The sequence below is a fragment of the Stenella coeruleoalba genome (genome assembly GCF_951394435.1).
Source record: "Stenella coeruleoalba genome assembly, chromosome: 16".
NCBI classification, from domain to species: Eukaryota; Metazoa; Chordata; class Mammalia; order Artiodactyla; family Delphinidae; genus Stenella; species Stenella coeruleoalba.
Window position 1 is genome coordinate 62,471,810 of NC_137162.1, and position 27,434 is coordinate 62,499,243.

A 27,434-nucleotide genomic window follows, 5' to 3' on the forward strand; every position below is an offset into this window, starting at 1 on the left:
GAGGGAAGGAACGCTCTGGTTGACCAGGCTGGTCCCACCTGAACGGCCAGGAGTGAGCCGGCAGTGCGGGAGGCATAGCTCTCAGAGAGAAGTCAGGGGGAGGGGAGTCAAAGCTGCTCAGGCCATCATGACAACGAACATTCGCGCCGCACAGCCTCACTGACCACCCAAGAGGGGCCACCCCTCCTCTCTGGGGGCACAGAGCCCTCCACGTACCCCTCTATCGCAGCACGGCAGACGTGCCCACCTGCATCCTCTCTAAGGCAAGGGCTTCTCCGGGGGGGCCACCCCCCCCTCTCTGGGGGCACAGAGCCCTCCACGCACCCCTCTATCGCAGCACGGCAGACGTGCCCACCTGCATCCTCTCTAAGGCAAGAGCTTCTCCGGGGGGCCACCCCTCCGCTCTGGGGGCACAGAGCCCTCCACGCACCCCTCTATCGCAGCACGGCAGACGTGCCCACCTGCATCCTCTCTAAGGCAAGGGCTTCTCCGGGGGGCCACCCCTCCTCTCTGGGGGCACAGAGCCCTCCCTGCACCCCTCTATCGCAGCACGGCAGACGTGCCCACCTGCATCCTCTCTAAGGCAAGGGCTTCTCCGGGGGGGCCACCCCCCCCTCTCTGGGGGCACAGAGCCCTCCACGCACCCCTCTATCGCAGCACGGCAGACGCGCCCACCTGCATCCTCTCTAAGGCAAGAGCTTCTCCGGGGGGCCACCCCTCCGCCCTGGGGGCGCAGAGCCCTCCTCGCACCCCTCTATCGCAGCACGGCAGACGCGCCCACCTGCATCCTCTCTAAGGCAAGGGCTTCTCCGGGGGGCACACCTCATCCACCTGACTGTCCCAGCGCACTGCTGAGGATCTGGCACAGTCGCTGCTCGGCATGTGTTTGCTGGGTGACGACTCGAGTCAGAGGGCTCCAGAAAATAACGCTATGGAGTGTGCCCTAGAGCACATGCTTCAAGACCCATCTCCAGTGTCACCTTCTTCAGGGAGCAAGAGCCTCCATCACTTAGGACTTCGTGTTGGAAGTAACAACAGTGAAAGCTTTCTCAAATGGATTAAACAAAAAGGGAATGCAGTGTTCACCTAAGGTGGCAAGTTCAGAAGTAGAGTGGATCTCAGCACTGGTTTGACCCAGTGGCTCAAAAATGTCACCAAGGACCTAGTTTCTTTCTTTTGCCTCTCTGCCATTCATGATGCTATCTTTATCCTAAGGCCGACTTCCTGTGTGGTCTCAAGGTAGCTTCCAGAATCTCCCCCAAACCACAGACTTCTCTCTCAGATCCAGAGAGAGAGGGAGTAAGCAAGCAACTCTGCCTCAGCAATCCAGGGAAAATCCTGAGACTCACTCGGACGGACCACATGTCCACCCACCAACAAATCGTTGTGGCAGGGGACGGAACGTGCTGACTGGCTGACTCCCAACAGGGTCTCTTTCTTCCCGAAGCTACAGTGGAGTCCACTGTGTCCAGAGAACCTCATAAAGATTCTCTGAGCAGGCACGGTGGACGCCCAGTTGAAGACAGGTCCTGTCGGGAAAGCAGAAGGGCAGGTAGAGGCAACCATCGAAATCCCATCACACCTGCCCTAACTCTGCTCACCCTGAGGCTGAGCTCCCAAGAACCCTGTTTCCTGCTTTATCTCTACACTTATCACACTAGACTGTAAAGTAGATGTTTACCCATTTGTCTGCCACATGAGACCATGAACTTGCTGAAAGCAGCCACCACATCATAGCCACCCCTAGGGCCTGTTTCAGGCCCTCACTCAGGGCTGCATACTCAACAGGTACTCAGCTTACATTTGTTCAGCGAAAAAGCTGCCCAGAGTAAAACTCTCATGAAACGGATGTCCCCCTGTCCAAAGAAGCCATAACAACTTCCTGTTTGTTTTAAAATAAGTGTGTGTAGTCTTTTCCTTGCATGATTTCTTAATGGGATCTCTTGCATCCGGAAGAATGGCGCCCGTAATTCCAGGAAGCAGGTTTGTAGGTGCCATGCCGCCTGTGCTTCCTGTTGCAGAGACAGGAGGGGCTGGCACACGGGTCCTCCAGGTGCCTGTTCCCCCGTTGGGGTGGCGGGTGGACATAAATGTGCCCACTCACTGGTCCAGTCACCACATCCATACACCAGAGGCGCTGGGATGGTCACAGGAAACCGGAGAGCTCAGAGCTCTGCACATCACAGGCCCGGACTGGGGGCTAAAAACGGCCGCAGGAAGACCAGCCATGGTGGATCAAAGAGTTCTTCCTGCTTTGGAGGAAACCCCCCAGCACATGAGCTCATCCCACGCTGCTCCCAGGAGGATTCCAGATCTCCAGATGGGAGGCAGGCTGGATGGCCAAACTGCCCTGTCTCCTTAGTTACGTTCTTTGTGTAATCCCTGCGGTTCCAGTTGTGACGGGAAAGCGGCATCTTCGCCCCCATCCCACCGGCCTTGCCAGGCCTGTCCCAAGGCCCAGGAGGACGGAAAGGACCAGGGTCCAGCTCCTAGCCTCTTCCAGCCCACCAAGCAAGGCCTCAAAATACAAGCGAGGATGCTCGGTCACGTGTCCAAGGGGACCTGCAGCTTGTGAAGAGCCACTGCCCAGACCTCCCTCGTGTAAACCAGCTGTGTAAACCTGCCCCTCTGGGGCTGGTTGGCGGAAACTGGGTCAGAGCACAAGAAACCGTTAGGAACCGAGCAGCGCGCAGCCCCGAACAACACTCCTGCTCTTCCTCAAGGAAGCTGAAGCCTCCACCTAAGAGTCAACACATCTTCGTTTTGTTGCTTGGAAAGTATAGACAGGGAGGGGCACCGCGGTGTGAACCCCAAGGTGGGGGGAAGCAAGCAAGGGCTGAGTCTGCGGGAGGCCAGCAGCTGGAGCGGGGGCTAGTGGAGTCAGGCTTCCAGCTCAGCACGCCCAGCCCAAGCACACCCCATCCCCACCCCCTTCAGAAACCCACACAGCCAGGGCCTGTCGGGCCTTGCATTTTTCCTTGGAAGATTCCTTGGTTCACTTTGCGTTTATCCTCATGGGTTGCCAACACCCAACACACACAAACACACACTCTCATAACACATAATCATGAAACACACACACAAGCCCTTTTTAAACCTCTGTGGGTTCCCTTCCCTCCTTCCTAGTGTATACACATTCCTTTTAGACATTCCATAATTTTATGTGTTATGTATAAACATTATACATGTATTTTTATTCTGCCCTGTCTACCTAATATATCACATACAGTATAAACATAGTTTGATAGCACAGCTACTCTAAAAGAGAACAAGTGCAGAAGGCCATGTATTGTGGTCTGAGGGTAGGGGTGGAGGGAGACACGAGAAGCCTGGAAAGCCAAGTCCACAGAGCTTTAAGCATTGAACACACAGCACAGGAGGCACCCAGCGGCTCTGACCTGGGGGACATCCCCTCGAGCACCCATTAAGCCCCTCTGGCCTCAGAGGAGGAGACAGACAGGGGCAGATTCCAGATCTACAGCTGGAGGGCAGAGGTTCCTTAAAGAAAAGAATGCAGAAATCCAAAAACAATACATAGGTACAAAGGTGAAAACTTATTTAGAATGAGAAAATCAAAACAAATTACAAGTTTTAAAAAGCTGACGAACTCCACAAACGTCACAAAACGCTATTCCAGACCAGCTTCTGCCTTTGCACAGTTCAAAGCTCATTTCCCTCCCCTCCACCTGCTCTGGGGCCCTTCACATCACCCCAGGAGGCACCTCTGTGCCAGGAACAGGGGGCGGCAAGAATGCACAGGAGCCTTCCCCACCCCAGGACGGCCAGCCACGAATGCCACAGCCATGGTGACACATCTCCTTAAAGCCAGACAGACTCCCCCCAACTCCGTGTCCCTTGAGCCAGACCCCAGTGATGCCCTGACAGGCCCCTGCAAGTGTCAGGCAAAGTGAAGGGAGAACGCAGTGGTCTTAACAGATTGCAGTTAAATTATTTTATTTATGCAATTATTACAAATACCTGTGGCCATGGTGACACATCGCAAGGGTCCCTGCTGGGCCTGGGAAGGCTCTGGTGCACTGGGGCGCCCTGGGTTTGAAGCCTCATCAGCTTCTGGTGGCACCACCTCTGCTAGAGACCTTCACCCTTCACCCTTCACTTTGCCTGGTGGACTTTGTCACAGTATAAATGTCACTTCCTCCTGAACCCCAACCTACAATAGGGCCTTGCTATTCTCTCTCGCAGAACCCTGCTTTTCCCCTGTTGAGTATTTTTCATAATTTGTAGCTATATTTTTGTGTGTCTATTGATTGGTGTCTGTCTCTCCCAGCAGATGTCATGTCCCAGAGGGCAGGGACCACATCTGTCCTGTCTACTGTGTGTCCCCAAAGTCTAGTACCCACTAGGCCACTATCCACAATGACAAGGAGAGTAAACAGCGTGCTGCCGCGCGGTACACTGTGTGGTGCCAGAGTGCCAAGCACCAAGGTGCTAATGAGCTCCTTCCTCTGCTCTCTGCCGGCTGAGTTACCCCTTCCCAGCAGCTAACTGCCTGCTAAGTCCAAGCAATGCTCAGAGATGCACAAGGCCTAAAATAAAACACGAGAAAGGAGGAAACGATACCAGGGGAGGTTATGGGGACTCATCCACGGAGTATCACACCTCATATACTGTTTATTAAGGACATGAAAAATATCACACAAAATGTGAAAACACAAAAACAGTGTGTTTTGTGTGTGTGTGGGGTTGGTTTCTTGTTTTCTTTTGTTTCGTTTTTTGGGGAGATTTTTTTGTTTTGTTTTGTTTTGTCTTAGAGAAGGACAGCTTGACTGCTTTGCCAGGCAAAGAGGGACATAGCGGGCTCCTGCTGTCGAAAACTATGTGTACTTTGTGTGTGTTTTGTTTTGAAAAAAAATCAGAAAATTCTGGAAGGCTCAAAAGGAGGCAAGACAGACACACAAGATGGAACGGGTTAAACCTTTTTTGTCACACAAGAAACACATTACATCACAGATCCTCCTCGATTTACACAATGAAGTTACGTCCAGATAAACCCATTGTGAGTGGAGAATGCATTTAATACACCTAACCTGCCGCACATCATACAACAGCTTAGCTAGCCCACCTTAAACATGCTCAGAACACTGACGGTAGCCTACAGTTGGGCAGAATCGTCTAATAGCAAGCCTATTTTAAAGTGTTGAATCTCTCGTGTAATTTATTGAACACTCTACTGAAAGTGAAAAGCAGAATGGCTGCGTGGGTACAGAATGGTTGTAAGAGTGTCAGCTGTTTATCCCCGTGACGGCATGGCTGTTGGAGCTGCAGCGCTGCTGCCCAGCATCACATATCGCTAACCCGGGAAAAGATCAAAATTCAAGATTCAAAGTTCAGTTTCGACTAAATGTGTTATCGCTTTTGCACCATTGTGAAGCTGAAAAATCGTTAAGTTGAACCATTGTAAGTTGGGGACCATCTGTATATGAATATTTCCTAGAAATATGAAATTAGGCTAGAAAACAGACTGGCCAAAGAAATAGGAGAGGAAGAAAGATTGAGGGATGGAGAGAGGGAGGAAAGGAAGGAAGGAGGAAGGATGGAGGAAAACAGGGAAGGAAGGAATGAATCATTAAGACATCAAAATTAGGCAAAATGAGACAAGTTACCTAAAAGACTGTAACGATTCTCAGCCTGAGCTAAAACTGGCTTGTCACATCTGCAGTGAAGTACACCTGATTACAGAACTTTCAGGGTGCACCACCAGTACCTGTGCCGTGCAGTGAGTTGGTTTTAGGGAGGGGGACCAGAGCTGGCCACCAGCCCTCACCCAACACCCCAGAAAGGGCTCCTGCCTGCACTCAACAGGACTAAGGGAGGTCTGGCCATCACACATTCAGAGGACAATCCAGGAGCCTCCAGGAGTGGAGGACTGATACTCCTTCGTGTCCCCCAGACCTGTTTCCATGGTGACAGAACCCCTCATGCCTTGTAAACCAGGAGGGGAAGCAGAGCAAGCTCTCCTTCTCCCCGCCCCCAGCCCCTCTGCCCCCTCCAGTAGGTCCTTTGTCTACAGCTGTGTCTGTAAACACCTCTCTGCACACCCCCTCCTCTAGCCCCCGCTTCTCCTGTCTGCAGTGTAGCACATATTCCCCACCCCCCAACTGATCTATTTGGGGAGAATGGGGGAAAACGACTCTTTAATTTCCTGCCTTCATTAATTATTGTAATGGCTTTCAACTTGGGGGAGGGAGGGGGCACAACGCACCTAATATGTTTTTATGTCGACAAACACATTCTCTCCTTGGCAGAGAAAGAGGCCTGCTTGGGGTTTGGGGATGTGGAGTGATTTACAAGGAACATTAACACCAGAGAAATTCTCCTGCTACAGATTCATGGGCTGGCTTTCTGTGTTGACTTGAACTCTCACCCTCACCCTCTCCCTCTCCCCTTAAGATCCCTGTCTCCTCGCCTCACTTTTCCCCCATCCTAATACTCTTCTTCTCTCTCTTAATCCACCTCTTTTCCCCCATGTTCACATCCCTCTTTTCCCCACCACACCCCTCTTGCTGCCTCTCGCCTTCTCGCCAAAGCTGAGGACTCTTGGGGAACATGGCTGATGAGCGGAAGCTCTCAGGCTGACATCATTCGCTGCAAGCAATGGGGCCAGCGTACTGAAGGGCGCTGTGGGCAAGGAAAGGTGGGAACCGGGTCTGCTTTGCCCTGTTTCTCTGTGGAGACCCCTCACCCCAGCCTCTAGCCGTGTCTTACTCTCCCCATTAGAACGGGAGAAGATTACCAGGGGAACCCTGAGTAAACAGAATGCTCTCCAGGCCTTTGTGGCCCTGGGCGGGAAAGCCCACTGGAGAAGTCTTCCAGGTCTGCCATCAGTGGGAAAAAGCCCATTTGGGTTGGCAGAATTTCTGGAGAGAAGGAACGAGATGAAGCTAAGAAAAACAGTTCCACAAATCACTCTTCAGTGAGGTGAGTCTCCACAGCAACCTGCCCAGGGCTGAGAACCACAGAGGCAGGAGATGCACTGTTGCCATGGAAACCACATCCTAGAAACCCACTGGCATTGGTCCCTGTTTGCGTTTGCAGATAAGGTGCTGGGGGCAGGGGCTAGACCTGCAGGGTGCCTCAGAGGAACAGGATGCAGGAGAGAGGGAGAAAAGAGGGGAGAGAGACGAGGGGCAGGAAAGAGAGGCAAGAGGGGAGAGCAGATGGAGAGAAGAGAGAGAGAGGGTGATAGAAGGAAGGAGGGAGGAGAGGAAGGTTCTAGGAACCAGACAGCCTCTCAGGGGGATCCTGAGTTCTCTGGGCTTTGCCCAGAAGAGAAGGAAGCGCCCTGTGCACTGAGTATGGGCATGTACAAGTGAGCTGAGGGGAAGGGGACTGAGCTGAAGCCCAGGCTGAACCTCACGTCAGCCGAGGCACCCACTTGTCCTCATTGCTTTTACTCCATCATTGCTCAAAATGAGTAAATGAAGCACACCCTGGGGCGCCTGCTCACTGACCACAGAACAACCCCCCAAAGGGTCTGGAACCAGAGGAACCCCACGTGGGGCCTCCTGTCCCTCCTCCCCCAGGGTGCCCAAGCACAGGGGTTCCAGAGGGAAGGTGATTGGAAGTGGCCCCAAAGCCAGCCTCTTCCCTGATTACTCCCAGACACGGGTCTGTGGTTCCCTTTTTCTGGGAGTTAAGTGGCCACTGGGTGCCTAGCGCCACCTGCTGGTGACCACTGGGAGCAAGACAGCAGTGACTAGAATTGGCCGAGCCCACTGTTGCCCCCACCACTGAGCCTCAGCAACCTCTTCAAGCCAGGGGTGAAACTGGTACCCTCCTCCACGCCCCCTCGGACGGCCTGTGGGCCAGATGAACTCTTCAGTCAAATGAGCCACAGTCGCATTCGGTGTCTGATCTTGGCAAGTCAATTCCCTCTCTGGGCTCCCACGTCCCATCTGTGCAATGAAGGTCTAGAAGGGCTCTTTATGGCTTGGATACTCTGATTCCTTGACTCAAGCCAGAATTTAGCCCCTATCTGGAGTATTTCTTTAAGTCTAAGGGGAGATACCAGAACCCCTCCCCCAATGTACTGTTCCTTGGACTGGGGGCTCTGTAAGCCCCACGTGGTTCAAGGGCAGCCTGGAAGGCACCAGAGTTTCCCCGTCACCCTCCCTTTACCAAGTGGGCCCCGCTGAGAGGGAAGCAAAAGCTTAAGCACCGTAACACACAGCACCCACTACAAGACATGTCCCAGGCCCTGCAATCCCACCTACCCCTCCTCTGTAGTCTGAGAAAGCTCCCGGGTCCACAAAGGCTCCTAAAAAGCTGTTAGAGGGGAAGGAAAGCTGGGGAACCAGCATGCTCCCAATCAGTGTTGGTGCCTACCACATCTGCAGGAGAGATGCCACTTTGGGACACGGTGCCAAATGCAGAAGGCTTCCTGAGCCCCTGTGATGGCATCAGTGCCTGCTGAGCTGTCTGCTGCAACCGAGAGAGCCAGGGCTGCCGTGGGGGAGGTCTGGAGGCAATGGTGGCTCCCCAGAAAGGCAGGAAGTGAGTGAATACAGGACTCGCGTCAGGAGAGCCAAGTCCAAATCACAGCTTTCACGTTTAGTAGTTCCATGACCTGGTGCCATTTTCCCATTTGCCAACAGTAGGTAACAGCAGTATCTACCTCCCAGAGTTCTGGTGAGGATTAAAATGAGATAATGCATGGGAAGCCCTTAGCACAGGGCCTGGCCCATAGCAGCACTCATCATTACAGACTCAATTCAGAAACTCTGGATTTGGACCAGGCCAACTCTGACTCATCATAATATTAACAACATGTAAAAAGTTCCTCCTATTAATAACTATTCGTGGAGCACCTACTATGTGCCAGGCACAGTGCTGCACAACAGGGCTAGAGCAACAGAGGAGACAGACATGATGCCAGACTTCATGGAGTTTCTAGTCTGGTGAGAGGTAAGGGAGAGTGGTAGACGGTCATCAAACAAATAGACACAAAGAATAAATTACTCTCCATTCTGAAAGGGAAGCAAAAGTGCCAAGGGAGCATATGACTGGAGAGATGACCTGATCTGGGTGGTTAGGGATGATTAATCTTTGCCTCTCCCTCCTTCATGCTGACTGGAATGAGGACATGATGGCTGGAGCTTAGCAACCATGTTGGACCATGAGGCAGGGCTGCTGGATAAGAGGGACCTACATGCCTGATGACTTTGTGAAGGTGTCCAAACCCTCTCTGTATTGTCTAATTCTGATGTTTTTATTCATTTTCTTGACAGAAAATGATTTTAATCTTCTTTAAGAACAGTATTTTTTAGTTTTTAATTGTCCTTATCCTCAAAAAGCTCTGAACCACTGGACTGGGATTAGTAATGAACATGCTGCCTCTTCATTAGACTGTAAGAATGTTGGAGGCAGAGGGAGTCTCCAGCCCAGGGCTTTCTTCATAGGAGAGTGTTTGTAGAGTTTTGTTGAGTGGGAAGGAGTTAACAAGAGACAAAAATCATGGACAGATAAATTGAAGCTGGATGTAAATCTGGGGCGAGAAACCCAAACCATTTCAAGCAGTGTCTGAGGACAGAGCGAAAGGAAGGCGGCACAGAGAAATTCAGCAGCCAAGGACAGGACCTAGCAGAACAAGAGCTGAAGGACTTGAACCCAGGGAAAGAACTGACCGCCAGAACAAAATACTTTTGGGGTGTTAGAGGGCTCCTCAGGGATGGCTTGAAGTTGACCCTGACCTTGAATATCATGTCTAGGGAAGACAGCAGAGACCTGGGTTTAAATCCTGCTGTGTCGCTTACTAGCTGGATGAGTTTAGATAAAACTTGCTTGGCCTCTCTGAGTTTCCGTTTACTCATAGAACAGTAAAAATAGATGGAATGATATGTATGAACTCCCCCCGCCGGACCCCCGCGTCACTGCCTGGCATGTGGCACCCAATCAATCGTAATGATGTCCAACAATCTTTCAGCTGCTGTGGCGGATGGACTTTCAGGTGGCCACGTGATCTGGCCTCCTGATGTTCATGTTTTTCTGGGATCCCCTCCCCTCGAGTGTAGGTGGGCCCTGGGACTTGTTTCTAACCCACAGAGTGCGGCACAGGTGACCGGATGTCTCTCCCATGATTGTATTACATTATGTAAGACTCGGTCTTGCTGGTGGACTTGCTTAAGAGTCTCTCTCCATTGCTGGCTTTGAAGAAAGAGCTGCCACGAGTCTTCCAGTGGCAAGAAAGTGCGGTCTGCCAATAAATACCCCGAAGAGCTTGAAAGCGAACTGTTCCCAGTCGAGCCTCTAGATGAGAACCCAGTCCTGGGGTTCCTGTTTGCAGCCTTGCAGAAGACCTGGCTAAGCCATGCCCAGAAACTGAAGTGATAAACATGTTGCTTAAGTGCTAAGTGTTTGGTAATTTGTCACATGCAGAGAAAGGGAATACAGGTGCTATATCAAGAGTATTTTACGCAGTATTTAAGGAATGTATCACTTTACTTTCATCAGCACATCAACTCTAATAGGGGGTATTATTACCCCTACTTACAGAGAGGAAACAGGCTTGATTTGCCAAGGTCACACGGCAACTGGGGAAGAGGGAGCTGTGACACAGGCGCTAGAGACTACACAGTGAAGAGCCCTGTGACTGGCCTGCTGGCAGCATTAGCTTCACCCTGCACAGGGCTGTGCAGCTACATGAAGGCCTTTAGGCAAATGCTCTCTGCCCAGTTCTCCACAGACCCCACCCCTCCCTATAGCCTGGTCCCCAGCTGTTTCACATGGTTCTCTCAGCCACCTGCCAGGCTCCTGAAGGCATTTGAGTCTCCAACCCCGTATAACTAGGGCACTGGGAGTTAGAGGCCACATACAGCAGGTCCTGTTTCCTCAAGGGTTTGGGAGCAAAGGGCAAGAGCCGAACTACCCGGGGAATGGCGCAGAGAAAACAAGGTAGCAAGCATCCCCAGCGCAGTTCCCTTCCTGAGCTGTGAGGCCACAGTGCATCATTTTCATGACATCTGTGTATGGTGACGTCAGGGTCACTGCACCCTCCACACCCCAGGGCTGGGCCTGGTTTAAGGACCCCACCCCAGGGAGCAGCGCAGCAGAAGGATAGGGATGCATGGAGACTACAGCCTTAGAGGGGACCCTCAGCTCCCGAGGCAGGGGCAGCGAAGGGGCCAGGGGACTCGGGGAGTCCTCATCTGGTGGTCTCTACGGGAGGGTTACTGCTTCATTTAGAGAAACACAGGGACACAGGCAGACAGCACAACAAGCCCCAGGAGCCCTGACTCAGGGCTGCACTTACACTGTTGACCCAGGTTCTTTCCTTCCTTCCTTCTTCCCTCCCTCCTGCCCTCCTTCCCTATTTCCTCCCTCCCTCTCTTTCAACCACTTGTGCTGGGGGTGGACAAGGGGGGACTGTCTGTATTTATAACTTGAGAATTAAGGCCAAGTTCACAGGTGATAGTTTTTTTTTTCCCGATACACCGGAAGTCACAGGATCCACCCAGCCAAGGCAGGAAGGGTGAGCTCTGCCCTTGGGTCGCCCTTCTCCTTTCAGTTCGGCTGGTCGCTTGTACCTTCTCATGCAATTCACTCAATGATCCCTAAGCTCTGATTAGGGCCCAGCCTTCATCAGGGGCTGGGAGTACAGAAAAGAACCAAGTAGTGTGTGAAAGGACAGGCACCACAGACCCCACTCCCCATGGCGAGAGAGCCTCCTGCCAGAAGCAAGTCTGGCCAGCCCAGCCCGGCTTCCAGGGCTGGACCCCACACTGCAAGTTTTAAAGCTGCCCACCCAGGTGAATCAATTGTGCGGCAGGGGTTGAGAATCACTGTCACAGGGAAGGGAACACTCTGTCTCAGGCATCTGTGGTTGCCTTGTCCCTTCCCTTGCGGAAAGCATCTGGATTTTAGTCACTTCATCAGAAGAAGATGGTTTCTCAGGATTAGGTGAGCTCAAAGTTGCAAAAGAAACATCTCCCCTAGGCTGCAGCGGGCTCTAGCCCAGGCCAGTGCCTCAGAGGCAAACTTCGTAGCTGCTGTATACTGGTAACTGCCATATTGGAAATGTTCTCAGTTATTTTTCTCCTGGAATTTCAAAAGCAAATTACATTCTGAACACTGTTGGCTAAGGACAGCCAGTTTTCACCAATGAGCACTGCAGGAAGGGATCCAATACAAACCATCACCACGGCACGCTGCTACACACCAGGTACTATATACGTCTACCGTCTGGACCTCACAACAGCCCTAAATGACACCTTCTCCCCATTTCACAGATGAGGAAGCTGAGGCACACAACTAGCAAGTGGGAGATCTGACTCCCTTACTCCTTGCCTCCTATGTAAAAGACAAGCACTACACAAGGGACACTGTGTCCTGAATGACACCAGATCACAAAATCACATTCATCAAAGGAAACTGGGCAGAATGAAGACAGGTGAGTGTGGAAGTGCTGGTGGGCACTGCACTGGGCGGGCTGCACTAGACACAGCTCCCCCCAGACCCAATCTAGAGAGAGCCCAGCCTTAGAGAACAAGTGAGTCTCTCCCGCTGGGGCCACCTCCGTGATGACAGCAATCCTGGACTAGAAAATCACCCAGTGTGAGACTTCTCATTCCAACTCCTACCCTGGAGGCTTAAGTACCAGGGGCTCTTCTTCAAAACAGGCCCAAGGCCCTTGGTGACAGAGTCTCTTCCTGGGGGCCGCGGCCACCCTGCACCCTCCCCTCTCCCCTCCCCTAGGGGTCCCAGCCCAGATCTGCCATCTCTGTACAACCACGTGTGAGTTGCTTTAACCTCTCCAAGCCTCAGAGTCGCCATCCGTGAAAAAGGAAAAGACGTCTATTTTTCTTTGCGGGAGGATGAAACGAGACAAGAGTCTTACCCCAGGATGAGACCATAGTAAATTAATTCCAGTGGAATCGCATGTACTCTCCACGAGAAACCCGAGTTCTGCTATCACGGAAATGCAAGGCAATCGTAAGCCTGGGCTGGCTGAGCGGAGCACTCACCTGGGCCAGGAGGAAGGATGAGTCGATGGAGGGATAGAGATCATGCTCCTGCAGAGACATTCCACCAGGTGGCGCCATGGTACAACATTCACAGCCCTTCAGGCCAACACACCAGGATCGCTGGGGTCTCCAGGGTCTTCCTGCACAAGAACAAGACTTCATTCAGTCAGAGCTAAAGAAAGCCTGAGGCTGTGTCATTCTTCACAGCTTCCCTCCATCTCCTTCATCTAGATCTTCATCAAAAGTGTGGTGGGAAGGGGGTGGGGGCACAGGGACAGTGACAGTGGCAATGCCAGGCCATGTCAGCAGCAAAGTCCACCAAGCACCTACTATGGGCAAGGCCCTCTGGCAGGTATTGTCGAGTTTCAGAGCTGAGAGGGGCCTTCAAGGAAATCCACCTTTGCCCCTTTGTTTTTCCAGAATGGAAGGAGGCCAGGGGAGGGTCACGCCTGTCTGTTAGAGGTGGTGGAGAGGCCTGCCAGGCTCACCTTAGGGTGCAGCCTGACTCAGGAGGACAGGTTTCAGGTGAGGCCACCACGCCTCCTCCCCTCCTCCTTGCTAAGCTGAGCCAGACAAAGCCAGGGGAAGACAGGAAAGGCATCCCATCCGACTGCAAAGGGAACAGAGAAAATGAACTGGGTGTGACTTCCTAGGCTATTCCTGCCTCACCCTCTCCTGGGACACAAGACACTCTTCCTGAATGTCTGCTGAACAGACTGCAGACCTAGGACCAAGTTTAAACCATCCAGGGAGCTTCCTCCTCCAGCCCTGAAGAAGGGGGACATTTCTCTCAGGGTCCCCTCATTTCAGAGAAACAGCCCCATGGAGTGGTTCAAGGTCAGTGCTGCAAGGCCCTTGGGGGTCAACTGGGTCAACCCCCTGTGGTACAGATGATTCCGTTGAGAGCAAATGAGGGTCAACAACTCACCTCAATACCAAAACTCTACAGAATGAGGCAGCTTTCTATGCACTAATATGAAATGTGTCCAGGATACTGTTAACGTAAAAAAGAGAGGGCAGAAAACGTGTCTAATTTTCCATTATTTATATTAAAAAAGACAAAATTAGTATATTTGTGTTTGCACATAATTGCATAAATAAGTTCTGGAAGGATTTAAAAGATGCTAAGAACAGTAGTTATAGGGTTGGAGGGGGGATGCATGGATGGATGGATGGGACAGGGGAGGGAGGGAGACTTTGTCCGTATGCATTTGTACATCACTTGATCTTTGAACCACGCAAATGAATTCTGTTTCAAAGACTAAATTTTAAAAACAGTTTGCCCAAGATCATACAGTGTTTCCCACAGTTGTAGGTAGGATGCTTTCACATGGTAAGATGCTTTCACGTGAAATGATCTGGGGTGCACAAGGTGACTGTAAGCAACTCACAAACACAGCACTGAATCATTCAGTGAGAAAGCCATTCCCTTTTCATTTCTCTTCACTCTTCTGAATCCGTCAGGGGGAATGCCTCAGTGAGATGCTAGTAGGTCTTTAATACCTTTCTAAATCCTGGTAAACTGCCTTTTTAACAAAGAAAAAAGGCATCAGGCTTAGAGCCTTGGTTGACAGCGGCAGCTAGCTAAAGGGTGAAAATGGAATCATGTTATTTTCTCTACACTCAATTTACTTGTACTAATATCTACAAGGAATGGCAAGTAACATTGGTCTTCAATTTGCAATAGCAATATGAGTCTTCCTTTTGGAAATATTTTAAGTAAATTGTATGTTGCTCTAAAGAAAACTATTACATAAACCCTAATGCCACTGCTTTGTGAATATGGTATTATCAAGTGCTAACCTTGCACCAGAAACTGCTAAGTGCTTCCCATGAATTAATATACTGACCCTCCCATCCCTGGGAGGTGCAGATGAGGACACAGAGAGGCAGGGAGAATGTGGACCTTGCCCAAGGTCACTGGCTGACTGGAGGTGGAGCTGGAATTTGAACCCAGGCATCCAGCCTCCTGTAGGGCCCAACACCGGAGGGACTAAAAGCTGGTGGCCCAGTGAATGCAGACCAGCCCTCCCCCCTCCAGCCGTTGGCAGCCTGCACTTTAGGTAGTTGCCCTAAAGGCTCAGCCTCATTTGGGTCCCTAAAGCCAAATGGTTTCAGCTCTCCCTCCACCCCCTAACCAAAGGATTATAGAGACACACACACACACACACACACACACACACACGCCCTCTGCAATTCCACTGAAGCACTCCATCTGCTTCCTGAACTTTTTCGCTCTGTGGGGTCCCAGGCAGCAGCACAAGGAGGGCTAAGCTCTGCTTCTCCCACCGTCGTGCCCTGCTAGACAGGTTGCAGGCTTCTCTCTGCATCTAGTTTTGGGGGAAAAGCCCTCTGCCTCCCTCACCCTCACCTGTACCATCCTTCAGGGACCCTACATGAGGTAACTGGATTTCTCCCCTTGCCATTTTGCTGTGAAACGTCATGCATTCAGGAAAGCAGGGAAGAGGGCTGCACCCTATTCAATGGCTGTGGCCCAGAGCTGGAAAGCTAGGGAGGCCACCCAGCCGGGCAGCTGCAGCCAGCATCCTCACACCCACCCTGTGCCTTCCGCCCTCACAGAGCTGATCTAGTGGTCACAATGGGTCCCAGCAGGTAGTGAGGCCTGTTCCTGCCCTGTTTCTCTCCTCTCTCTGGGCCACAGGCACCCTCTGCACAGTCAGGAGATGAACTACCCCTCACTCACAACCCTCCATCAGAATCACTTGGAGGGCTTTGTAAGAGGAAGGCTCTGGAGCACATCCCTCAGCGCTTCTGAGAAACTCTATGGTGAGGCCTGGGAATCTGCGCCTGAAACAAGTCTGGAGGTGATGCTGACATATACCAAAGGTGAACAGAGGCGTGGTCGAACATGTGGGCTTGGCCTCAGTCTGCATCCTAGCTCCACCCCCTACTCACCTGGGGGTGGGAGGGGTGCGGGAGTCCTGGGGGCGAGTTATAAATGCTCTACAGTGTGCTCAGCAGTGAAATGAGGAGGACAGTGATGGTACCTCGATCATAAAGTTCTAGTGACAATTAAATGACACCAAGTGCTTAGCATAGTGTCAGACACACAGCACACTTGGCAAATTCCTCCTGTCCTGACACTCGAGACCTGCAACAAGCCCCTCAGCTTCCAGGGGTGAGAGAAGCAGCTGCATTTCTTCTCCAACGGGAGAAGGTGGGTGGATGGTGACACTGGTCTTAGAAGCCCAGCACGACCCCAGCTGGGGGTCCTAGGAGCTTGGGACATGGCGGCTGCTCTGGCTAAGCCCACAGCACGGGAGCTGTGGTCCAAGGCAGAGCATCCGAGGAGGAGGTGCCGGAGCTGGAGCAGTCCTCCCCATGCCCTCTGTCCATCTCCCTCACCCACTGCACTGAGGGTGATCCCTGAGGCTCCGGACGGCAGGACGGACCCAGAGGGACCATCACCCCTCCTTAGAGATGAGGAACAAGGCCCTAGAGACTGAGTGAGCTGTCCAAGGTCATGGACCCACAAAGGAGAGCAGGGCCTGCAAGCTTCCTCCAGGGTCCAGCCGGCCAGGGTTGGGGGGTCTTCTCTGCCCTCAAGGTCAGGTGTCCTTGGGCAGAGGCTCTGACCACCACACCAGGGTTTTTCCTCAACTCACAGAGCCAGAGTCCCCAGTCAGGGAGCCCAAGTCCCTGCCTCTGCCAAAAGGCCCAGGAAGAGCCCTGGAGGTAGCAAATCATGTAGCTCTCTCTCAGGCGCAGCATCTCTTCTGGGGATATGGAACTGTGGTCCCCACCGGCAGGCTAGCTGGAGGGCGGGGAGGGGTAGAGCGTGCAAAGCAAAGGGCTTGGAACTTGCGGAAGGAAGGGCCCAGGAGGCCGCTCGTCCTGGGAGATGGAGTAGCAACACACAGTCGGACCCCAGCAGCTCCTCACCAGGTGGCCCCAACCAGGGAGTCAAACAACCCCATGGGGGGTGGGAGTTATTTCCAGCCCCATGGAGGCGGCGGAGGCCTGGTGTGAACCCCGCTGTGGCTCACGAGGCAGCCAGGCCGCAAATCCAACCTGACACGGAGACACAGGGCTCCGAGGATTAGCCCTAGAGATTAGCAGAAACCTCCCTTGAAATCTGCCCCCAAGGTGGCCCAGTCTGGGGGGTCCCGTCACGCAGCAGGTAGGGTGGGGAGGGGGGGGCAGAGGAGGCAGGGCCCACCTTCCTCAGCAAGCCTCCAGCTAGGATGCACACTAGGCCAAGGTGGCCCTTGGCCTCTCTCAGGGGCCCGTCGGGCTCTGCATCTGGCCACCCAGCCAGGCAACAAGCCTCTACCTGCTCAGAACATGCCTGCACCATGATTTCTGAGCGCAGGCGGGCGAGAGCCCACTGAAGGGCATTCACACAAGAGGTAGAGACGCGGCCCCCAGACGGCTTATAGCAGCTCCACAGGCTGCACAACCCCAGGAGGCGCCTTCCCTCAGCACGCTGCTTCTGCCGAGGCAGACTTTCGGACCCTGGACCTTGAGAAGTGAGGCAGAGCATTGCTTAGCAAACTGCCCAGAGCCCGAGGGGGCATAGGGAAGGTTGGTTGAGGAAAGGAGGGTCGAGAGGTGGGCCCCTGGGCCCTCGCCCCGGGCCACTTCAACCAGCGCAGCTCTGTTGGGTCTGTGTCATGGGTGTCGAGCTCAATCAACAAAAAGCACTTCTTTCTTGAACAACTCACTTCGTCCGAGCCCCCAGCTGCTTCCCTTAGGCTGGCTAACAAGTCCCTGGGGCGGTGCCCAGGGCTCCTCCTGCCCCCCAGGGCCTGCCTCAGTCTGTCTCCTAGTCAGAAGCAGGAAGGAAAGCCCTGCCTTCTCTAAAGCACCCTCAATTCTCCTCAAAGGCCTCAGGCTTTGGGAATGGAAACTGAATTATGGAAAAAGACACAGTTCTCAGCCCTGAATTTGTGGACTCAGATTCATACTCCTTCAAGGAATTTTATATATTGAGGGTCCACTTAAGATTTATTTCTTCAGAAAGTCCCACAGCTTTACAAGGCAAAAAGAAAGGGAAAGCCCAGCCACAGAGATGCACTGAAGGGGGGTGTCAGGAGAGGGAGTGCTGTGGAGGATCATCCCTTCCCCCACGGCTGCTGGGCTAGAGCCACAGGATCCTGGGGGCTGGGGGATGTGCTGGGCAGAAGGAGATGCCACGGGGAACAGCTGGGATACCAACCAGGCCTGGGCACCACCTCCCCTGCCCAGGCCCCAGAGGAGCCGCCGGGAGCCAGACCCTCCCTTCCCTGTTCTGTAGAAATAAAGACACAGAAAACCCTGAGATAGGAGTCCTATCTGAACAGTATAAAGCTTCCCCGGGAATGTCTATGATAAAGGCCACCAGCCCCCTCAAGGGCAGCGGTGGGCACAAGGGCGGGGGAAGAGGGTTCTGTTCCCCCGGAGCACCGCAGGCTCTCCGGAGGGATGGAATCAACCTCCATCTCTCTCCCCCATCCTCCCCCCACATACACCCCATGATGGTTTGCTGCCCTGGCCCTGGCTTTCAAGAAGCACCTCTAAAACCTGTCTTCTTCCCCCAAACCACCAGACCCAGAAGGATCTTAAGAGGAAGGTGAGGTGAGAAATCTGGTCCCTGAGCCGGGGAAGCCCTCCAGCTCACGCAGCCTCTCCCTGACCTTGAACGGTCAGCACTGTAGGCCCAGAGCCCTCAGCCATCCGATGCCACACCCCGCCGCCCAGCAGGGCCTCCACACAGACCCAGGGCTCAACCAGCCATAACGCAAGGCCTCCACTCACGGAAAGCAGGGCACCCTCAGCCCGCGTGCACGGAGTAGTCAGCGCCAAGACCCCTGCTTTCTAAGGAGAGTGTGCCGAGGTTAGAGGCTATGAGAGCCTCAGGAGACTGAGCGAGGTTGAGCAGCCTCTGGTCAGAGACCCTGGGAGGGGAGGCCAGCACCCCGGCTGTCCTGACCCCACAGCCTCATTGGCCCTTCTGGTCAGAGAATCTCTCCCACACCACCCCGGACAAGGCCAACATCTCAGAGTAAGCCAGAGTTATCCAGGCATTGGTCAAGGGGCCCAAGTACAGGCTTCACCTGGCCCCCTGCCCCTGCTCTCAGAGCCCATCAGGAAGAGGTTAGAAACCACCCTCCAAGGTCAAATGCCCCCTTCTACCTGGTCCCCAATCCCAAACCACTTTCACCATGTCTTCCAGATCTACATGCAGTTGTACAATTATTTACGAATGTCTTTACATGGACTCACTTTTACTTAAATTTCTTTATTGAAAACGCCACCACAATAAGGAGAATACCAGTACCACCTGTCGTAAATAAAAGGTAGCCAATAAAAATATCCCATTAAAACAAAACAGAGCTATAAAAGTCTAGAAACCTTTCCCACCTGCCCTAAGCTCAAGGCCTGCTCCCTAGTAACGGGGAAGTCAGCCCGTGTTCCAGACGCACAAGAACATATTGGCACACAGCAGACTTTCTTCGTGGCATAAAAGGGTTGGGTGAGAATTGGAAAGGGAATCCCTTTCTCGCTCTGACTTGGTGCTTAACGCCTGATACGACCGAAATGCATCTCCAGGGAATGAGGGTATGACCTGATCCTTTGGGAACGTTGGACTAGAGGCTCCCTCTGCCTCATGCTTAACACAACATGGAAACATGCTCTCTGAGCACACGTTCAAGGCACCAGTGAAGCTCCTCCCCAGGTGCCCGCTCTCACACCGAGGCCCAGCAGCTCCCTCTCCCACACACCTGCTCCAGCAGCCCCCGGAGGTCACCGCTGGCTCAGGTGGGACACCAGGTAGACGAGGCCCACCAGCAGGAGTCCACGCACACCAAGCAGCATGAGCAGGAAGACGAGCAGGATGGAGGTCACTGGCTCCACGGCGTGGTTGCCCAGATGCCACTGGGGGAAGCCCATGTTCAACAGCTGCCGGTTGAGGTCACTGAAGGGGGACTGAGCGGCACCCAGCCTGGCGCCCGCCTGCTGCTGGCGAGGGCCGGGACCCCCCAGCGGGGTGCCATGGCCCCTATTGAGAAAGCTCTGGAAGGTGAAGACAGAGAGAGACGAATGAATCCAGAGAGAGCTTCGCTGGAGTTGAGGCACCAGAGGCAGGAGGGAACCCTCTGGGTGGGGCCCTGCTCTCCCCTACGGCCACCCAGGGCCATGCCCTCCTTTCTCAGCAATCCTCACATGCCACCCATGGGGATCCCAACCACTGAGTCGCAAGCTCTCAGAGCACAGAAAATGCCAGTCCAGGTTCCCTATGTCACGTCAGGGAGAAGCTGCCCGGGACAGAGAAGAGGAAGGGGGCAAGGAGGGTGGGACTACACCCAGGGCACAGTATCTGAGCAGGCATTTTTAACACTCCTCACTCCTTCCTTTAAACTCATCATTGTGTGGCCGTGGGTTCCTCTTCTCCACTTACTCTCCAGCTTCCCTCTCATCCAACAGACTCTAAAAGATGCTGGCTCCAGTGGGGGTTGCTGACCAGGTTAAGGGAGAGAGAGCTCTTAGGTTTCAAGTCTGGGAAGGCTGCCTGGAGAAAGGAGAGCTGGGGAGGCAGGGGGCTGGGCAACAAATCTATTGGGGTTTTCCCCAAGTCTTAAACCCCCATGCTGCTCAGCCTGGCTCTCTGCAAAGAGGACTTCGGGCTAGAGAAGGTTAATCACCAGAAAGGGAGCTTCTGGGAGCTAAGGAGTAACTGGTACAGAGGACGGGAGGCCAGCTGCTCCCCTCCACAGGGGCGGGGCGACTACCTGTCGAGGGGTGCTGCTGCGTGGTTGGGTAGTGTTCCTCACACGGGGGTCATCGTCCTGCACAATTTCCCCATTGGCCAAGATCCGAACCATCCTTCCAGGAGCTATGGGTTCCAGCTGGGCTGCACCTTTCCCCAGACCTCGAAACACCTGAGGGAAAAAATTTACCAAACTTAAAGAGATGCTTGCTTTCAGTGGGAGAAACTGCAATTCTGGGTGCTCACACTGGTGACCCATGCTGAGCAGGCAGTGTGTCTGACTAATAAAAAGGAGAGAAATAAATACAAGTTGTTTGCCAAACAAAAATCTTTCAGACTTTGAGTCCACTAGGAAAACTATCAGAAAGATTCTTGGAGAAGAAAGTTTTATTATTAACCACCACCTCCAGCAACAATAGGGATGACAACCCTTGCTGGGGCCCAGGCCCTGTGGAAAGTCCACCCAGGCTCATCTCACTTACACCTCCCAACACTCCTCCGGGGCAGATACAGCTAGGGACCCAGAGGGGCTTACTTCACTCACCCGGGACCATTCATCCATGGGCAGCAGAGAACGAGCACGAAGCCAGGAACTCTGGCCCTAGTAGGGAGTCCAGGACACCAGGATCCCCAGTGTCTCCATTTCCCTTCCGTTAAAAAACGGTCCAGGGAGATGCTAAGGACTCAGGCCTTCTCCCCGCAGGAGACCGGGGAGAGCTACTTTCCTGCAGAGGGCATACTCTCACTTGTCTCTCACCTCTCAGGTAACACCTGGGCGGGCGCGGCCAGCCTTCCCGAAATACGGTTTGAGGGATGCTGCGGAGGCCCCACTCACAGACCACAAGGGGGTCCACGGGCTGGAGATGGGGGCCTTTCCACGCCTCTCCCGAATCTGGGTAAAGGCCATCATTTTTCTCAGAAGATGAGCCAGTTTTCGTCTAAATTCTCAAAAGCACTCGTGACGCACACGCCAAAAGAGATTAAGAGCCCTTGTTCTCACGCCCGTGGCCTGGGCCGGCGGGTCCCCATTTTGAAGCCTGCTGGCCCTTACAGAAGGCCAAGCGTGTCCAAAGGGTCCTCCGCAGTCCTTTTGTGCTTTGTTATCCCGCCTCGCTGGGTGGGCTGAGGGTGCGGCGGGCCCTCCCTGCACCTGACACTAAGGGGGGATGGGGGCGGGGAACGGGGCTGGGCTGGGCTTGCTGCCGCGGTGGGACAGGCCGCTGCCCGGGCCGCGGAGCCCGACTCCGAGACCAGGCCCGGGGTAGGGGAAGGATGCGCCCTCGTTCCCCCGCGCCCAGGGCCCGGACACTCACCTACGGGCGACGGCGTCCAGTCCCCGCGGCTCCCAGGCCGCTTCCTCCCACCTGACCTCACAGGAAGCGCGCGCCGCAGCCGTACGGCCCCGCAGGTGGCGCAGCAGCTCCCTCTGTAGGCCTCTGGGGGAACTGCAGCTTCCGGACCCTGGGCGGCGCAAGGAGCGGGAGAAAGAGGACGGGAGAAGAACGAAGATAGGAGCGGGTGGACCACAGGGCAGGGAGGGAGGAGACGAGTGCGGAGGAAGAAGGAAAGCAAAGAGAAGGGAGAAGAAGAGGAGGAGGAAAAACCTACGGGGTGGGGGCGCCTCTGGCCTGGGTGGCACAGGCTCAGCCCACCCGTATGAGTTTGCTGAGCCCGCTCAGCGGATGCCCCTTCAGTAGGACCCAGCCCTGTACTCAAGAAACTCCAGCTCCTGTTCCAGTGTGGAACCTCCCCGTGCGGAAGACAACACATGAACCACAGGGCAAGTGCAACTAACTGCAACGTGAAGGAAGGCAGGCTTCCTAGAGGAGGTGGCCTTTGAACTGGGGCAAGAAGTGTAGGTAGGAGTTTACCTGTCAGGCAAATAAGGAAGGGCACCTGGCAAAGGAGTGAACGATAAACCTCTGCCTCTTTCCCAGTGTTTTCACCCCCCACCCCCGCCCACCTTCATAAGCTGCTCCCTGTGGACCTGTTCACCAGTGGAAGAGAATAAGCTCGGCAACCCCACAACTTGAGTCAGACTCTGGCAAGTTCCAGAGCTGCTCAGTCTCTTCATCTGCAAAATGGGGCCAAACATAGCAGTTACCTTCAGGATTGCTGTGAAGATTAAGAATAAGAGTCTCTGGCACATGGCAAGTGTTGATAACCATTTGTTATGATTATCAAGCAGTAGATGTTTCTGGGAGCAGATATTTATTAAGCATATATAGACCTAGATGCTCACTAGCCCCTGGGTGGGGGAACAGAAAGATTGAGACTTAGACCTTGCCTCAAGGGCTCATCTTCTGCCACCACGGTTTAATTATTTGATTATGAAAACTTATCAGTAAAAAATGTTGAGCAGGACCCCTGATATCTGTACCTCATTTGTGTATTATTTAGTTGTTTGTTTATAAATTATACATGTGTGCTATGAGAGCAGATTGGCATTGTGGGTAAAAGGTGGATGCTAGAGCCAGCCTGGGTTGGAATCTGGCACGGCTGCCTTCTGGTGGTGTGATGGGCCAGTTACTCAACCTCTCTGGCCTCCGTTCCTTCATCTGTAAAATGCAGATAGTAACAGTCCCCACTTCATTAAGTTTTTGTGAAGCACTAAGTGCTTAGTGTAAAGTGCTTAGATGAGAGCCTTAGATGAGGCCGCAATATGTTCTCAGTAGTCACTGTCATTGCTACTGCTCCACTACATTAAGTACTATATTGTAAAGCATATACATTAGAAAAGAACAGGATTTCAAATAAATATAAACTGAAATCCTAATACTTTCTTCCTACACTCTTGCTGCAGGTGGGTATAGTGCATCCATTGAAGGGGTAATCCCAAGGCAGGATGCCCAATTTTCAGAGGTGGCCTGTGGATCTCAAAACTGTCTGCAGGGGCTTCCCTGGTGGCGCAGTGGTTGAGAGTCCGCCTGCCAATGCGGGGGACACGGGTTCGTGCCCCAGTCCAGGAGGATCCCATATGCTGCGGAGCGGCTGGGCCCGTGAGCCATGGCCGCTGAGCCTGCGCGTCCGGAGCCTCTGCTCCGCAATGGGAGAGGCCACAACAGTGAGAGGCCTGCGTACCGCAAAAAAAAAAAAACAAACCTGTCTTCACATTGAAATTATCTGTGATGTTTAAAAACAATGCCAATGCCTGAGTCCCACCCCAGAGGTGACAGTGCCATTGATGTGGGATACAACCTGGGCAGGAAGAGGTTTTAAAAAAAACAAATTCCAGGTGATTCTAATGAACAGCCAGGACAGAGAACCACTACCTTCCATGAACTGAGCTCTATACATGGGGCTCATAACCTAGGAACCCCAAGAAGGGAGAGACCTCTGTGGGCTGGGGAAACCAGGGAGGAAATGAGAAGTTTCTAGGAAGGCTTGAGCCGGTACCACAGCTGCCAAATAGACACAGTCTAGCCAGAGGTAGCCGTGAGAGCCCATTGGAGGAAGTAAGTCCCTCCAGAGGGGGTCAAGAACCGCTTTAGGAGGCAGTAGTGTTTGACTGCACTTAGAAAAGTCCTATCATTACCAATTAAAACAACTTCAGGAGGCTGCGAATCACTTTTCCTACCTCTCCACTTCCTTCAGATGTCTCCCCTACTTAGCAACCTGCAATGGTTCCCTATTGTCTGCTCCAATAAGACCCACTCGTTGGCAGGCTCCAACAGCCCTCCAAATCTGGCCCCAGTACACTCTTACCAACTCCCTCCCTCAGCTCCGCCTGCCAGGGTCTCTTCACTCTCCCTGAAGTACATCACCCGTAGTCCTGCTTTGCTTGGGCCTGACTATCTGCCCAAAGGCCCTCCCCACCCAATCTAAATCCCACCCCATCCCCAAATTTTAATGCCAACAATATAAACTTCAGTTCTGATTGTTCCATGTAGTAATGATAACCTCTATGTGTACAGAGTCCTTACCACTTCCAAAGTGCTTTTCCAGAAACCACATCATCCTTTTTGGATTTTGAAATAGGAAAGGTGTAGGCTATCGTTCCCCTTTTGCTAATAAAGAGACTCAGACGGACTCTGGGTGACCATCCCGCGGCCAGTGGCAGAGCCAGGATCCCCCCAGCTCTGCACTGTAGGCTCTGTATCTAGCCACCACCAAACAGCCTCCCCCAGCGTTGTCCCATCTCTGCTGCCTCTTTACTTTGTGCTCTCCCATCCAATGCCATTGGCACAAGACTGGCCCCAGGTCATGTCTTACTCCCAGAAGGTGCCCGGTAAAAATGTGCTTTTGGTTTTCCTGGTCTTTGCAGGGTTACTCTTACATACACTGAAGTTTGACAAGCACTACTTTGGACCAGGGGCTTTTCAAGCTCTTTTGATGGCAATACATCTTACATCACAACCTAGTAGCCCCTCCCCACACACACACGAAAAAGAAGTTTCAAAACAATATTATCCTTTCTATATTAGCTATACGGCGACATTTTCTATTTTGTAAGGGAAGAAAATGCCAATCGAGACCTCACTCGATTTCTCTATCCACTAATACAATGGTTCTCAACCCTGGTTGCACATTAGAATCACCAAAGGGAACTTTCATAAACCACGGGTGCCCAAACCAATTGAATCAGAACTTCTAGGAGGTAAAGCCTAGGCACCTCCATTCCAGGTGACTGAATAGGCACTCAAGGTTGTGAACGCTGATGTGTAGTCATTTTTAAAACACTGTGGTAGATGCCCCTCAAACTTAAAGCCTCTTCGGATACAAAGCAGCAAATTCCACTTTGCTAACAAAGATTAACTTGTATAATAGCCCAAGCCCCAGACGGGGAACATTGCCCAAGGTACATCATCATAATTACAGTCACTTGCCTCCTTTGAATATCCAAATGCCAACAATAAAGACCAACCCTGAGCCCCCAATATAGCTCCAATTCTTAAGGAGACCCTCCGGCTAGTTGATGGCAAGTTGATTTCACTGGGCCCCTCCCAGCCTGGCAGGGCCGGAGATTCCTTCTGGCAGGAATGGACACACACTCCAGGTGTGTGTGCCTTTCCTGCCTGGAGGGCCTCAACTAGCACCATACATCTTACAGAGTGTTTAATCTACTAGTATGGGATCCCCTATAACATTGCATTAGACCAGTGGTCCCATTTTACAGCAAAACAGGCGCAGGATCGTGCTCATGACCATGGGATTCACTGGTTATATCACATATGTCACCAGCGAGAAGCTACTGGCCTGAGGGACTTCCCTGGCAGTCCAGTGTTTAAGACTTCGCCTTCCAATGCAGGGGGTGAGGGTTTGATCCCTGGTCAGGGAGCTAAGATCCCACATGCCTTGGGGCCAAAAAACCAAAACATAAAACAGAAGCAATATTGTTACAAATTCAATAAAGACTTTAAAATTGGTCCACACACACACACAAAAAGAATATTTTAAAAAAAAAGAGGCTACTGGCCTGATAGAACACTACAACAGCCCACTGAAGGCACAGGCAAACGCCAGCTCAGAGGCAGTACTCTGCAAGGATGGGGTGTCATTCTCAAGTATGCATTCAATACCTTGAATCAAAGACCTTTACAAGCTGTTGTGCCTCTAATTAGAAATGGATTCAGGAACCAAGGGGTGGAAGCAGCAGTAACTGGAACCAGAGAACACAGCAAGAGTCCTGTCAAGCTAAGAGTGCAGCCTGAGTACTTTTTTTTTTTTTTTTTTTTTTTTTTGCCGTATGCGGGCCTCTCACAGTTGTGGCCTCTCCCGTTGCGGAGCACAGGCTCCGGACGCGCAGGCTCAGCGGCCATGGCTCACGGGCCCAGCTGCTCCGCGGCATGTGGGATCTTCCCGGACCGGGGCACGAACCCACGTCCCCTGCATCGGCAGGCGGACTCTCAACCACTGCACCACCAGGGAAGCCCAGCCTGAGTACTTTGAGTTCCTATTTCTGGAGACTCGCAGGCATGAAGAGGAGTCACTGTCCTGGCAGGAGAAACTGGTCCTGATCACCAGGGGAGGTAGGGCTGCTCTTACAAAATGGGGACAGGCAGACCATGTTTGGCACCCAGGTGATCCACTTGGATGTCTCTGGGTTCTCCTTTACCCAAATGTAATGGTAAAGGGCAGGTGCAGCAACTCTGTCCTGAGACGGGCATGTGACCAGGAGCCCAGAGCCCTCAGGGACAAGGGTCTGGGTCATGCCACCAGGTGAGCCACTAAAACCAAAAGAGGTGCTAGCCGAGGGGTAGTGGACGGACCATTTGCAGCTACAACAGAGGGGACTATAGTTTGTCCCACTAGTATTTCTCAGAAAGACCCACCAGAATCCTTAGAAAGGAGATCTGAGTGGTACAAGGAGTGGACTGTGGGAGACATGAGGATTGCTGGCCAGACCCCCTCCAAGAAAGGATTTGTTGCCCTAATTTCTGGGAGGCCATCAGGGCAGCCTTCAGCCATCAGCCCCTTCACAGATTGCTTCACCACAGAGACACTTCACCCAAGGTCAAGCCCTTCCAGAGGCTGCCCACATTCAATGACTGATGGAGGTAGGAGGTATCCATGAGCCATTTCAGCTCCAGAGTTCCTCTTGAGGTTGGCTGAGGCTGGAAGGTGCTTTTGGAGAAACTGGTCTATTTTGTCGAAGTTGTCGAATTTGTTTATAGAGTTGTTTGCGGTGTTTCCTTATTATCTTTTTAGCGTCTGCAGGGTCTGCAGTGATATCCCATTCTTCCTTCCTGATACTGGTATTTGTGTCATCTCTCTTTTTTTCTTTCATTCTTGCTAGAGATTTG

General features: G+C 52.8%; 1 protein-coding gene across 2 annotated transcripts in view; it reads right to left on the bottom strand.

Annotated features, from left to right (window-relative positions):
• The window catches only part of FAM241B (family with sequence similarity 241 member B), a 162,843-nt gene extending 140,725 nt beyond the window's left edge, over positions 1-22,118 (bottom strand). The window contains exons 1-4 of one of the 2 annotated variants that reach the window (XR_013824393.1): positions 22,005-22,118; positions 20,714-20,863; positions 19,706-19,997; positions 12,981-13,120 (exon numbers count right to left, since the gene is read on the bottom strand). Coding sequence is in view for 1 of the 2 variants with exons in the window: in XM_079900977.1 (XP_079757103.1) it covers positions 19,728-19,997; positions 20,714-20,806 (363 nt within the window). In the remaining variant the exon portion in view is untranslated. Of the gene's footprint in view, positions 1-12,782; positions 13,121-19,705; positions 19,998-20,713; positions 20,864-22,004 lie in introns of those variants that run through there. The other variant, XM_079900977.1, reaches the window with a different exon arrangement.
• Between the last annotated feature and the right edge of the window lie 5,316 nt (positions 22,119-27,434).